The sequence below is a fragment of the Salvelinus sp. IW2-2015 genome, unplaced genomic scaffold (genome assembly GCF_002910315.2).
Source record: "Salvelinus sp. IW2-2015 unplaced genomic scaffold, ASM291031v2 Un_scaffold3532, whole genome shotgun sequence".
Classification (NCBI taxonomy): domain Eukaryota; kingdom Metazoa; phylum Chordata; class Actinopteri; order Salmoniformes; family Salmonidae; genus Salvelinus; species Salvelinus sp. IW2-2015.
Genome location: NW_019944812.1, coordinates 18,479 through 30,119, shown reverse-complemented (window position 1 = coordinate 30,119; position 11,641 = coordinate 18,479). Strand labels below are relative to the sequence as shown.

Genomic DNA, 11,641 nt, shown 5'->3' with positions numbered 1-11,641 from the left:
ATGAGAGAAATAGAGGAGAATATTATTTCAGCAACTAATTATTCTGACATTTTCAACATTTCTTAAAATAAAGGTGGTGAATCCTAAATCAGGAATATTTACAGGATTAACTGTCAGGAATAGACGTCGACCGATTTTTGATTGATTTTCAAGGCCGATACCGATTATTGGAGGACCCAAAAAAGCCGATGCCGATTGTAAATAAATAAAATAAATAAAAAAATATAAACATTTTTTTTAAATATATTTTTAATTTTTATTTTAATTGTATTATTGTAATAATGACAATTACAACAATACTGAATGAACACTTATTTAACTTAAATAAACATCAATAAATCAATTTGGCCTTCAATAAATAATGAAACGTGTTCAATTTGGTTTAAATAATGCAAAACAAGTGTTGGAGAAGAAAGTAAAAGTGCAATCTGTGCCGTGTAAAGAAAGTAACGTTTAAGTTCCTTGCTCAGAAACTATGAGAACATATTAAAGCTGGTGGTTCCTTTTAACATGAGTCTTCAATATTACCCAGGTAAAGAAAGTTGTAGGAATTATAGACTATTCCTCTATACCGATTTGTATTTCATAACCATTGACTATTGGATGTTCTTATAGGCCACTTTAGTATTGCCAGTGTAACAGTATAGCTCCGTCCCTCTCCTCGGCCCTACCTGGCTCGAACCAGGAACACGTCGACAACAGCCACCCTCGAAGCAGCGTTACCCATGCAGAGCAAGGGAATAACTACTCCAAGTCTCAAGGCGAAGAACGAGTGACGTTTGAAACGCATTAGCGCGCACCCCGCTAATACTAGGCCATTTCACATCGGTATACAACCAGACCCAGCTGACCTAAAATATTAAAATACAAGAAATAATTTCTCTATATTCTCTCCATCACCAATTCCCAGCTGCGGAGTAATTTTCTAGAAGTACTAAATAATACTTAATGATAGTGGTATCGCGCCCAAACAAGTTTCATTATTTCCCTCCGGTTCATCAGCCCTAATTTACACTTCGAATCGGGACCAGGTTGGATTTAGCTCAGAAAATAATTGAAGTGTACGAGGAGAAGATCTATTGTCCTGTCCTCAAGTGCTTTTTGTTGGAGGAAACTGTATCATTTTAATGTTTCACTTTTATGCTTTGAATTTAATGGCCCCAAAAGTGGTATATAGCGGAAAAGCTAGTAGAGAGGAAGGGGTTGGAGCCTTTGCTAGGCCGCTCTTCCCCACAAATGCGCAGGGAAGGAAAAAGTGGCTGAGCCTGTTCGGTTCCTTCTTCAGGTTCTTGATTTTTGATAGATCCGATATATGATATTGGTAGACTTCGTTTACCGCTTACGAGCTGTTGCATGAGTACTTGTTAGATGACTTTTTTGCTGGCTGTACCCATTTCCAGGCTCCAGCCAATTCACTCCAACAATTCACTAACGGTCCTTGTGCTGCTGTCTGGGTCCCAATCGCTTCATCATTATGCACTGATTTCGCCAAAACGTACAAATTGAATCTCTATGAACAACACGGTCCTCCTTCCTGAGCGCGACACGGCTGATCTATCAATGATCCGATTTATCTAGATCCTAATTTATTAAGGCAGTTACACACCAATAATACGAGCGGTGTTCTTACACTTGTTATGCATCTAGCTTCTACAAACAATAGTAACACAGTTTATAGGGTTCGAATCCGGACAACTATCATCTCAAACAAAACGTTTATTTCAGTGACGGAATGTTCCGTATTTTTATCTAACGGGTGGCACCATTAAGGTCTAAATATTTCACCTTTCCAGGCGTTTTGGATTTGAAATTTTGCGGTGCTACATTCCGCAACAACGCCCTTACCCAAGGATGACCTGACTTGTGAGGTCTACAATTTTTTTTTTCTGAGGTCTTGGTTTTATTTCTTTGTTGATGTCAAGCAGAAAGATGCGAGCTTCAGAAGTTGTTGAATATGTGCGATTATAGAACTCTATCGAGTTCAAAATTCTGGCGCAAATTAAGCGGCCCAAACCTAGCTATGTCATCTATCACAACTGACTCTGGATCTCCATGACTAAATAGTGATACGACATTAAAGAGAAGAAGATACACAATTTCACCTGTTTAATATTGCCTGGCTAACCCTGGATTGTCTTTTATATGCTAAAAATATGCAGGTTTTTTAGAAATATAAAACTTTCTGTATTTGTATTGATGTTTATGGTTAGGTACCACATTGGAGCATAAGATACGCACCGCAGGTGTAAACTAAAATATAAGATATGGTTCAATTAATCCTATATGATACTGCCAGACGACACGCTAGAGTCTAACCATTTTGTTGACTCTTTCAAAGTAAATGATATCAAATGTCCTATCTCTTTCAAAGTGTTCTAAAGTTTATAAGGCGGTATAGGAGAGAGAGCGGTAGAAAAGGGTGAAAGGGAAAGAGTAGTTGAAGAGATAGTAAGTATGTTTTTAATAAATGTTTTAGTTTATCACAGAGTATAAGGTGATAATTTTATGATACCATTGCTTTAGTCATGCAGCTAGACAAACATATTTTTATAACTAGGATAAACTTAGCAAGAGAATGAAATTTCTCTACTGCATTCGCGTAACACAGGCAGTACAGTGGTCTTCCTTCGGCTTACTTAGTACTCGGAACTGTTCCGTATTTTATCTAACGGGTGGCATCCATAAGTCTAAATATTCCTGTTACATTGCACAACGTTCAATGTTATGTCATAATTACGTAAAATTCTGGCAAATTAGGCGGCCCAAACTGTTGCATATACACTGACTCTGCTTGCAATGAACGCAAGAGAAGTGACACAATTTCACCTGGTTAATATTGCCTGCTAACCTGGATTTCTTTTAGCTAAATATGCAGGTTTAYAAATATAAACTTCTGTGTATTGATGTTTATGGTTAGGTACACATTGGAGCTACGATACGCACCGCATCGATTATATGCAACGCAAGACACGCTAGATAAACTAGTAATTTCATCAACCATGTGTAGTTAACTAGTGATTTATGATTGTTTTTTATAAGATAAGTTTAATGCTAGCTAGCAACTTACCTTGGCTTCTACTGCATTCGCGTAACAGGCAGGCTCCTCGTGGAGTACAATGTAATCAGGTGGTTAGAGCGTTGGACTAGCTAACTGTCAGGTTGCAAGATTGAATCCCCCGAGCTGACAAGGTAAAAATCTGTCGTTCTGCCCCTGAACGAGGCAGTTAACCCACCGTTCCTAGGCCGTCATTGAAAATAAGAATGTGTTCTTAACTGACTTGCCTAGTTAAATAAAGATTAAATAAAGGTGTAAAAAATCGGCCAAATCGGTGTCCAAAAATACCGATTTCCGATTATGAAATCGGCCCTAATTAATCGGTCGACCTCTAGTCAGGAATTGTGAAAAACCGAGTTTAAATGTATTTGGCTAAGGTGTATGGTAACTTCCGACTTCTTCAACTCTATATATCTGAGAGACTCTGGGTTGAGGTCAGTGATAAAGTAGTCTAGGGATAAGCTATAGGTGTACCTACCGTAGGAGTCCCCTTGAAGCCTACCATTGACTATGTACATACCATACTCAGTGTGCAACAGAGCTGCAGGAGTTGTGACCTGTTTTTGTTGTCGTAGTTGTGCCTAGGGGAGCATATGGGGGAGGGAATTTTATCTTTATTTAATTAGGCAAGTCAGTTAAGGACAAATTCTTATTTACAATGATGGCCTACCCCAGCATAACTCGGACGACGCTGGACCAAATTGTGTGCCGTCCTATGGGACTCCCAATCACGGATTCGAACCAGGTACTGCAGTGACGACTCTTGCAGTGTCTTAAACCACTAMGCCACTCGGGATGCTGTCACCTCCAGGTYGGTGTTTGTCCCCCTGTGTGCTGAGGTGTCCGGTTCTGGCATTTAGGTCGCCACAGACTAGCATGTCCCTTTCCCTGGAAATGATAGATTTCCCCCTGCGGCATGTRGAAGCTGTCTTCATTAAAGTATGGGGATTCTAGTGGGGGAATTTGGTATGTCTCCCTCTCTCTGTGTATGTAATGGAAAAAACTGAAACCTTATTGCCTGTCCTGTTTAGATAAAGCTTTGTCTGCCCACTGCCACTTAACCTGCTACTGTGTGTCTGCTGTACAAGCCCCACAGCACAGAGATGATTGTTGCATCTCTGTCTGACCAACATGGAAATGAGGCCATTTAAGACTACTGAGATTCATCCCTCTACTCCAGAATCAACACACAGTCATTTCCTGTTTGCTTCATTCCATTAAATCTCCTCGGTGCTTAATAAGCTAGACACTAATTAGAGTATCTCTGGTCAGGAGCCCTATCGTTGTTGTCATGCCCCACAGTCTGACCCCCGTGCAATCTACCTATATGCTTATATGACAGTGATTTAAAAACAAATATATAATAATAATTTGTATATTGTCAACGCTCTACTGAAAGTGTGCAGTAGAGATTGTTTTCCTAAAGCCTGTAAATCATCTGTTCAGTCAGAGATGATCTCCTCTCCCTAGAGTCACATTTAACAGCCTGTCAGAGAGAAACGTGCTGATCCGGTTGGAAACCAGTGCAGACTCAGTTATGGTGGTGTGTGCAGGTTTCAGTGAGACGGTTGTTGACCGCTCCTGTTTAGACACGATAGACGACTCATCTCCAGAGTTCACCAACTTCGTCTCCATCCTGGAACAGATCCTCAGTCACAGACTGAAAGGTAGAGTAACACCACACGTATAAAAGCCCTTCCCATCTGGACCACTGCAGGGTTGTTGGTATAGGAGTCAATATGTCACCTATAAATGTAGCACTCATTCTCTCTCTCTTCTTTCTATCTCCCCTCCCTTCTCCCAGGTCGACTAGTGGTTTGGTTATGAGACTCATCGTAGTTTCTGGGACTATGTGAGCAAGCCTGCAGTAAAGTCTCTCACAGCTGCATCCACAGCATTGAGAGCATGGAGAATGTACGCTCCTCCAGAGCTAAGGTGTGTGTGTGTGTCTGCACGAGAGAGGTTGCTGGTTATGCTGGAAAGCCTTGAGCCATGTACCTTAATGATAACATCAATATTCCCACGGATCTTAAACACACAACTCTCTCAGCCTTTTCCGCTGGATGAAATTACACACAGAACAAAAGACAGCTTTGTTCAGAAGCTTTAAACAATAAATACTGTAGTGTTGTCCAAGAGAACGCCACAGCTCTGGCACAAGCACACGCACGTACGCACCCATGCATGCACACTTGCGTGCAGATGCACAAACTCAATCAGCTGACTGGGGCTAAGTAGGAAGGGCAGTATGTATTTGTATTATAATGATGTCTGTTTTAAAGAGCTACTATGCAGGCCTGATGTATAATGGAAACTTAAGAACTCTGTGTGTCCACAGGGTCGGGCGTGGATCAGGCTGGTGCTGATGGAGAAGAGGTTGTCTGAGTACATCTCCTCCGCCCTGAGGGACTTAAAAACCACCAGGTCTTTCTCTCTGGCACACACACACAATGGCAATACAAAACACCAGACTGAGTTGAGTGTTGGTTTTAGGTGTTCTGAGGATGGAACTTACTGTGTGTGTAATGTGTAGGAGATGGTATGAGGATGGGGCCATCATGCTAGGTGAGGAGGCGGGGCTGCTAGCAGATACACTCATCGGTCTCAACACCGTTGACTTCAGGTACTCGTATCATACTGTATATTATTTATAGTGTTGCTGAGTCAGAGCTCAGGTTATACAGTAAAGGTCTCAATTAAAGTGTATTTTCCTCTGGTGGTAGCTTCTGTCTGAAAGGGGAGGGGCTGAATGGAAGCTGCCCAGCGGTGATTGACTATACGCCCTATCTGAAGTCGATTCAGAGGTATGTGGGATTCAATCTTTTAGTCCTTTACCTGCTATTATGTACCCTTCCCCCTGTATGTGCCCTATAAATTGAACTCCTACCCCCTCTGTAGTACCCTCTGAAGTGTGCCCTTTACCCCTGTGTAGAGAAAACAGCATCAGCAGTGATGAGGAGGAGTTGAGGACCCTGGGGAGCAGCGGCAGCGAGAAGAACACCCCTGAAAAGATGGCCGCCAGCACTGCMGAGGCCATCTTAACTGAGCAGAGCAGCTGGGTCTGCAGGTGTAAAAGACTCGAGCAGAAATACCYCATGGCACTGGAACAGAAGGTAACGTCTCAGTGTGTGTGTATTGTACGTGTGTGTGCTGCAGAACACTGTATTGCACTATAGAATGTAGGTGTATTTGTGCCTGAGACTGTGAGGMGTCTGAGGAATAATTGGAAAGTTAGAAATCAAAKTGTCAGGCTAACTGTCAGTGCTCTCTTGAGGAAATGGAAACGCACACAGCTTGATATCATTCATTCCATCCTCACCAGAGTACAAATCTACAGAGTACAAAATAGTGCCTCCTTCACCAAAACAAAAATCTTCCCTTTATCTGTTTTGCTACTGCAAAAAATGTAATAATGCATGTGTGTGTGTTGTGTGTGTGCGCCTGCCAGTGTTATCTGGAAGAGATGGTTCGTCTGAGAGAGGCCCAGCTGTCTCAAGTGATTCCTCAGAACAAAGCTCTTCAGCAGAGACTAACAGACACACACCTCTCACACACACTGGAGAAGGAACAACTAACTACAATAACATCGTACTGGAGCTCCAGGACCACCTGTGAGTTTGTATCTCTGTGAGTGGGTGGACCATGACCAGCTGTGAGTTGCTGAAAATTTTAACCAACAGCGAGAGGGCCAGGGAAATGCAGGATAGTGCACACAGCTATGTCTTACTATACTATGTTGAGGACTCTTGGGGACCAACAAACCGTCTCTGGGATATGTGGGACGCTAATGTCTCCATCTTGCCAAAATCCAGTAAATTTGCAGAGCGCCAAATTCAAATAATTACTATAAAATCAACTTTCATGAAATCACACATGAAAGATACAAATTAAAGCTCACTTGTTGTGATCCAGCCAACATGTCAGAATTCAAATTAGGCTTTTCGGAGAAACAAACGATTGCGTATTATCTGAGGATGCAACAGAGTAACACAAAGAAGAGAAGCATATTCAACCCTGGCAGGCGCGAACACAAAACACAGAAATAAAAAATATAATTCATGCCTTCACCTTTGACGAGTTCTGTTGTTTGGCACTCGCAATATGTCCTATAAACATCCAAATGGTCCTTTTGTTCGATTAATTCCGTCGATAATAACACTGCTCAAAAAAATAAAGGGAACACTTAGAACAACACAATGTAACCTCCAAGTCAATCAGATTCTGTGAAATCAAAACTGCTCCACTTAGGAAGCAAACACTGATTGACAATAAATTTCCATGCTGTTGTGCAAATGTAATAGACAACAAGGTGGAAATTATAGGCAATTAGCAAAGACACCCCCAATAAAGTGAGTGGTTCGCAGGTGTGACCACCAGACCACTTCTTCAGTTCCTATGGCTTCCTGGCTGATGTTTTGGTCACTTTTGAATGCTGGCGGTGGCTTTCCACTCTAGTGGGTAGCATGAGGACGGGAGGTCTACAACCCACACAGTGGCCTCAGGTTAGTGCGCTGCATCAGGCTGGCACATCAATGCGGGCTGGTGGCAAGAAGGTTTTGCTGTGTCTGTCAGTCGTAGTGGTCCCGAAGCCTGGAGCGCTACAGAGAAGGCCAGTACAGTCAGGAGACGTGGAGGAGGCCGGTAGGAGGGCAACAACACAGCAGCAGGGACCGCTACCTCCGCTTTGTGCAAGGAGGAAGACTGCAAGAGCCCGTGCAAAATGACTCCAGCAGGCAATAATGTGCATGTCGTCTGCTCACACGGTCAGAAACGACTCATGAGGGTGGTATGTAGGCCTGGACTGCCACAGGTGGGGGTTGTGCTTACAGCCCAAACACCGTGCAGGACAATGTTGGCATTTGCCAGAGAACACCGACAAGATTGGCAATTGGCGCACTGGGCCTGTGCTCTTCACAGAATGATAGCAGGTTCAACTGAGCACTTATGAGCACATGTGACGGACGTGACCAGAGTCTGGAGACGCCGTGAAGACGTTCGCTGCCTGCACATCCTCCAGCAATGACCGGTTTGGCGGTGGGTCAGTCATGGTGCTGGGGTGGCATTTCTTTGTGGGGCGCACAGCCCTCCATGGTGCTCGCCAGAGGTAGCCCTGACTGCCATTAGGTACCCGGAGCTGAGAATCTCGCAAGACCGTTGTGAGACCATATGGCTGACACATGCACAGATTTGTGGCCTGCTGGGAAGGTTTTTGCAAGGGCTCTGGCGTGTCCTCCTTGCACAAAGGCGGAGGTAGCGGTCCTGCTGCTGGGTGTTGCCCTCCTAACGGCCTCCTCACGTCTCCTGATGTACTGGCCTGTCCTCCTGGTAGCGCTCCATGCTCTGGACACTACGCTGACAGACACAGCAAACCTTCTTGCCACAGCTCGCATTGATGTGCCATCCTGGATGAGCTGCACTACATGAGCCACTTGTGTGGGTTGTAGACTCCGTCTTATGCTACCACTAGAGTGAAAGCACCGCCAGCATTCAAAAGTGACCAAAAAATCAGCCAGGAAGCATAGGAACTGAGAAGTGGTCTGTGGTCACCACCTGCAGAATCCACTCCTTTATTGGGGGTGTCTTGCTAATTGCCTAGAATTTCCACCTTTTGTCTATTCCATTTTGCACAACAGCATGTGAAATTTATTGTCAATCAGTGTTGCTTCTAAGTGGACAGTTTGATTTCACAGAAGTGTGATTGACTTGGAGTTACATTGTGTTGTGTAAGTGTTCCCTTTATTTTTTGAGCAGTGTATATACATTTACATTTTAGTCATTTAGCAGACGCTCTTATCCAGAGCGACTTACAGTAGCGTGCATACATTTTATTGCATTTTACATACTGAGACAAGGATTATCCTACCGGCCAAACCGTCCCTAACCCGGACGACTCTATCAATTGTGCGTCGCCCCACGGACCTCCCGGTTGCGGCCGGCTGCGACAGAGCCTGGGCGTGAACCCAGAGACTCTGGTGGCGCAGCTAGCACTGCGATGCAGTGCCCTAGACCACTGCGCCACCCGGGAAACACTGGTTCCAACTTGTGCAACGTGACTACAAAATTAATCAAAAGTTCCTGTAAACTTTGCCAAACATTTCAAACTACTTTTGTAATACAACTTTAGGTATTTTTTAACGTAAATAATCGATAAAATTGAAGACGGGATGATCTGTGTACAATACAGGATTAAAACAAACTGTAGCTAGCTTTCTGGTCACGCGCCTCTAACAACAGTACACTTCAAGTGACCCTCGTTCAAGATGGCCGTATTCATTCAACAAAGGAAAAAACCTCAACCAATTTCTAAAGACTGTTGACATCCAGTGGAAGCGGTAGGAACTGCAAGAAGGTCAATTAGAAATCTGGATTCCAATGAAAACCCATTGAAAGAGAGTGACCTAAAAAAAACGAAATTCGGAATGGTTTTTATCTGGGTTTCGCCTGCTAAATAAGTTATGTTATACACAGACATGATTCAAACAGTTTTAGAAACTTCAGAGTGTTTTCTATCCAAATCTACTAATAATATGCATATCTTATCTTCTGGGGATGAGTAGCTGGCAGTTGAATTTGGGTATGGCTTTTTCATCCAAACGTGAAAATGCTGCCCTATCCTAGAGAAGTTAACTCCTAAACCTAACCCTAATTCTAACCTTAACCTAAACCTAACCCTAAGACTAAATAGTTATTTTCACAAGTGAGGACCCGCAAAATGTCCCACTTCTCTGAGGACTTATACTTACGGTATAGGAAGTGTGTGTTTTTAAGCTTGTTATTTGAAGTTCAGTTAGTTTTCTGATCCACTTGTTCTTTTCATTTAGTTTATTTTATGAAAAAAAAAAAATTTTTGTTTTAGTGTTAGGGACACTATGGGCCAGTAATACATAAGGTGATGGGTCAGGTCATAGGTTAACCTCTACGTGATCGGTGTTCCCCCCCCCCCCCCCCCCCAACGGGACGGTTGAGCCAATGTGATTAGCTGAGGTTGTAAGTAACAAATAAATTCCCAGGACATAGACATATCTGATATGGGCAGAAAGCTTAAATTCTTAATGTAACTGCACTGTCCAATTTACACTAGCTAGTACAGTGAAATAATACCATGTTATTGTTTGAGGAGAGTGCCCATTTAATGAAAATGTATTAATAAACAATTAGGCACATTTGGGCAGTCTTGAACAGATATGCAATGGTTCATTTGGAACAGTCTAAAACTTTGCACATACACTGCTGCAACCTAGTGGAAAAATCTAAATTGCGCCTGGGCTGGAATAATACATTATGGCCTTTCTCTTGCATTTCAGAGATGGTAAAAAAAAAACGCATGTTTTTTTTTCTTTGTATTATCTTTACCAAGATGTGTGTTATTCTCCTACATTAATTTCACATTTCCACAAACTGCAAATGGTTTCAAGAATATGCATATCCTTGCTTCAGGTCCTGAGCTACAGGCATGTGTCATTTTAGGTGAAAATTGGAAAAAGGGTCAGATCCTTGAGGTTTTTAAGTTAGGTTTAAAGGTAGACTCAGCAAGATGACGTAGATGCACCGGTACACAGTGTGCGTCAATTTCCACAACTATGAGCGTGAGGCTTAACTTCTCCTCTGTTTTGGTCCGTAGCTACCATGTTGCATCGGCAAATCTAATGGCCGTGTTAGAGCGGATCACTTTTGTCAAGCCTTTCAAAGTGTGTTGCATTGTGGGAGAAAATATGTTCTGACTTGCGCCTAATGTCAACTGCATGAACATTATAAAATTGTGATCAAAGGTCATCGCACTGCAAGTTTCTGCTCTTCAACTTAATTCTGCAGCCATCGCCTGTATTGTGGGAAGCTCTATTGCCAACCAATCATTAGGGTGTTTTTGTTTGACCCACGTGAACGTGACCAAAGACATGACTGAAACGGGAACCAATTTGCTGCGATTTATGTATACAGTGGATACATATAAATAAATGTGCTATTTGAGCCTCTCTCTCACTAATTGATTGTACAATGTACACTACTATACTATGATTTCAGTTTGAGTGTGTGATATGGGGAATAGATGTTTATTTAGACATTATAAAGAAAACATTTTATAAACGATGGAACATGCCATGTTGATCTGAGCTTGCTGTTGGAAAACCACATTACTTTTGGCTGTCGCAGATGCATCTCCCCTGACTTCACTCCTCGACCTTTGGTCTACAGTCGGTTGCTTTCGGCCTTACCACTCAAACGCCCCCAATATCTGCGGTGCTGCTCATGGCAACGTCATCTTGCTGAATCTACCTTTAAATATCAATGTGGCCTGCCAGATTCAGAAGCTTCAAAACCCCATTTTATTTGAGTTAATTTTGGAGTCAAAGATAATAGTTTGAAAACTAAAGCTATACTCAAACAGATTTGTTCATTTTATTTCAGTTTACAGTTTTTTTTCATAATTGGTTTACTGTAATAACCTTGGTGTGATGACTTGGCCTGGGTGAATCATCAGAGGAAGATGGTTTGGTGGAGGTTAGTTTATCACAGGAGTTTCTAAATTAATGGTGTGATCAATTTGATCTCTTCCTTTCCACCCTCTGATCAATTTAATTTTTAATT

The 11,641-nt window shown here is 42.5% G+C and overlaps 1 protein-coding gene across 1 annotated transcript in view; it reads left to right on the top strand.

Annotated features, from left to right (window-relative positions):
- The window catches only part of rundc3b (RUN domain containing 3b), a 26,573-nt gene that overhangs the window by 8,757 nt on the left and 6,175 nt on the right, over positions 1-11,641 (top strand). Inside the window, 9 exon segments of the mRNA XM_070441158.1 lie at positions 4,620-4,739; positions 4,869-4,911; positions 4,914-4,990; positions 5,394-5,479; positions 5,589-5,678; positions 5,779-5,859; positions 5,988-6,168; positions 6,504-6,632; positions 6,635-6,666. Of these exon segments, the coding sequence (XP_070297259.1) occupies positions 4,620-4,739; positions 4,869-4,911; positions 4,914-4,990; positions 5,394-5,479; positions 5,589-5,678; positions 5,779-5,859; positions 5,988-6,168; positions 6,504-6,632; positions 6,635-6,666 (839 nt within the window).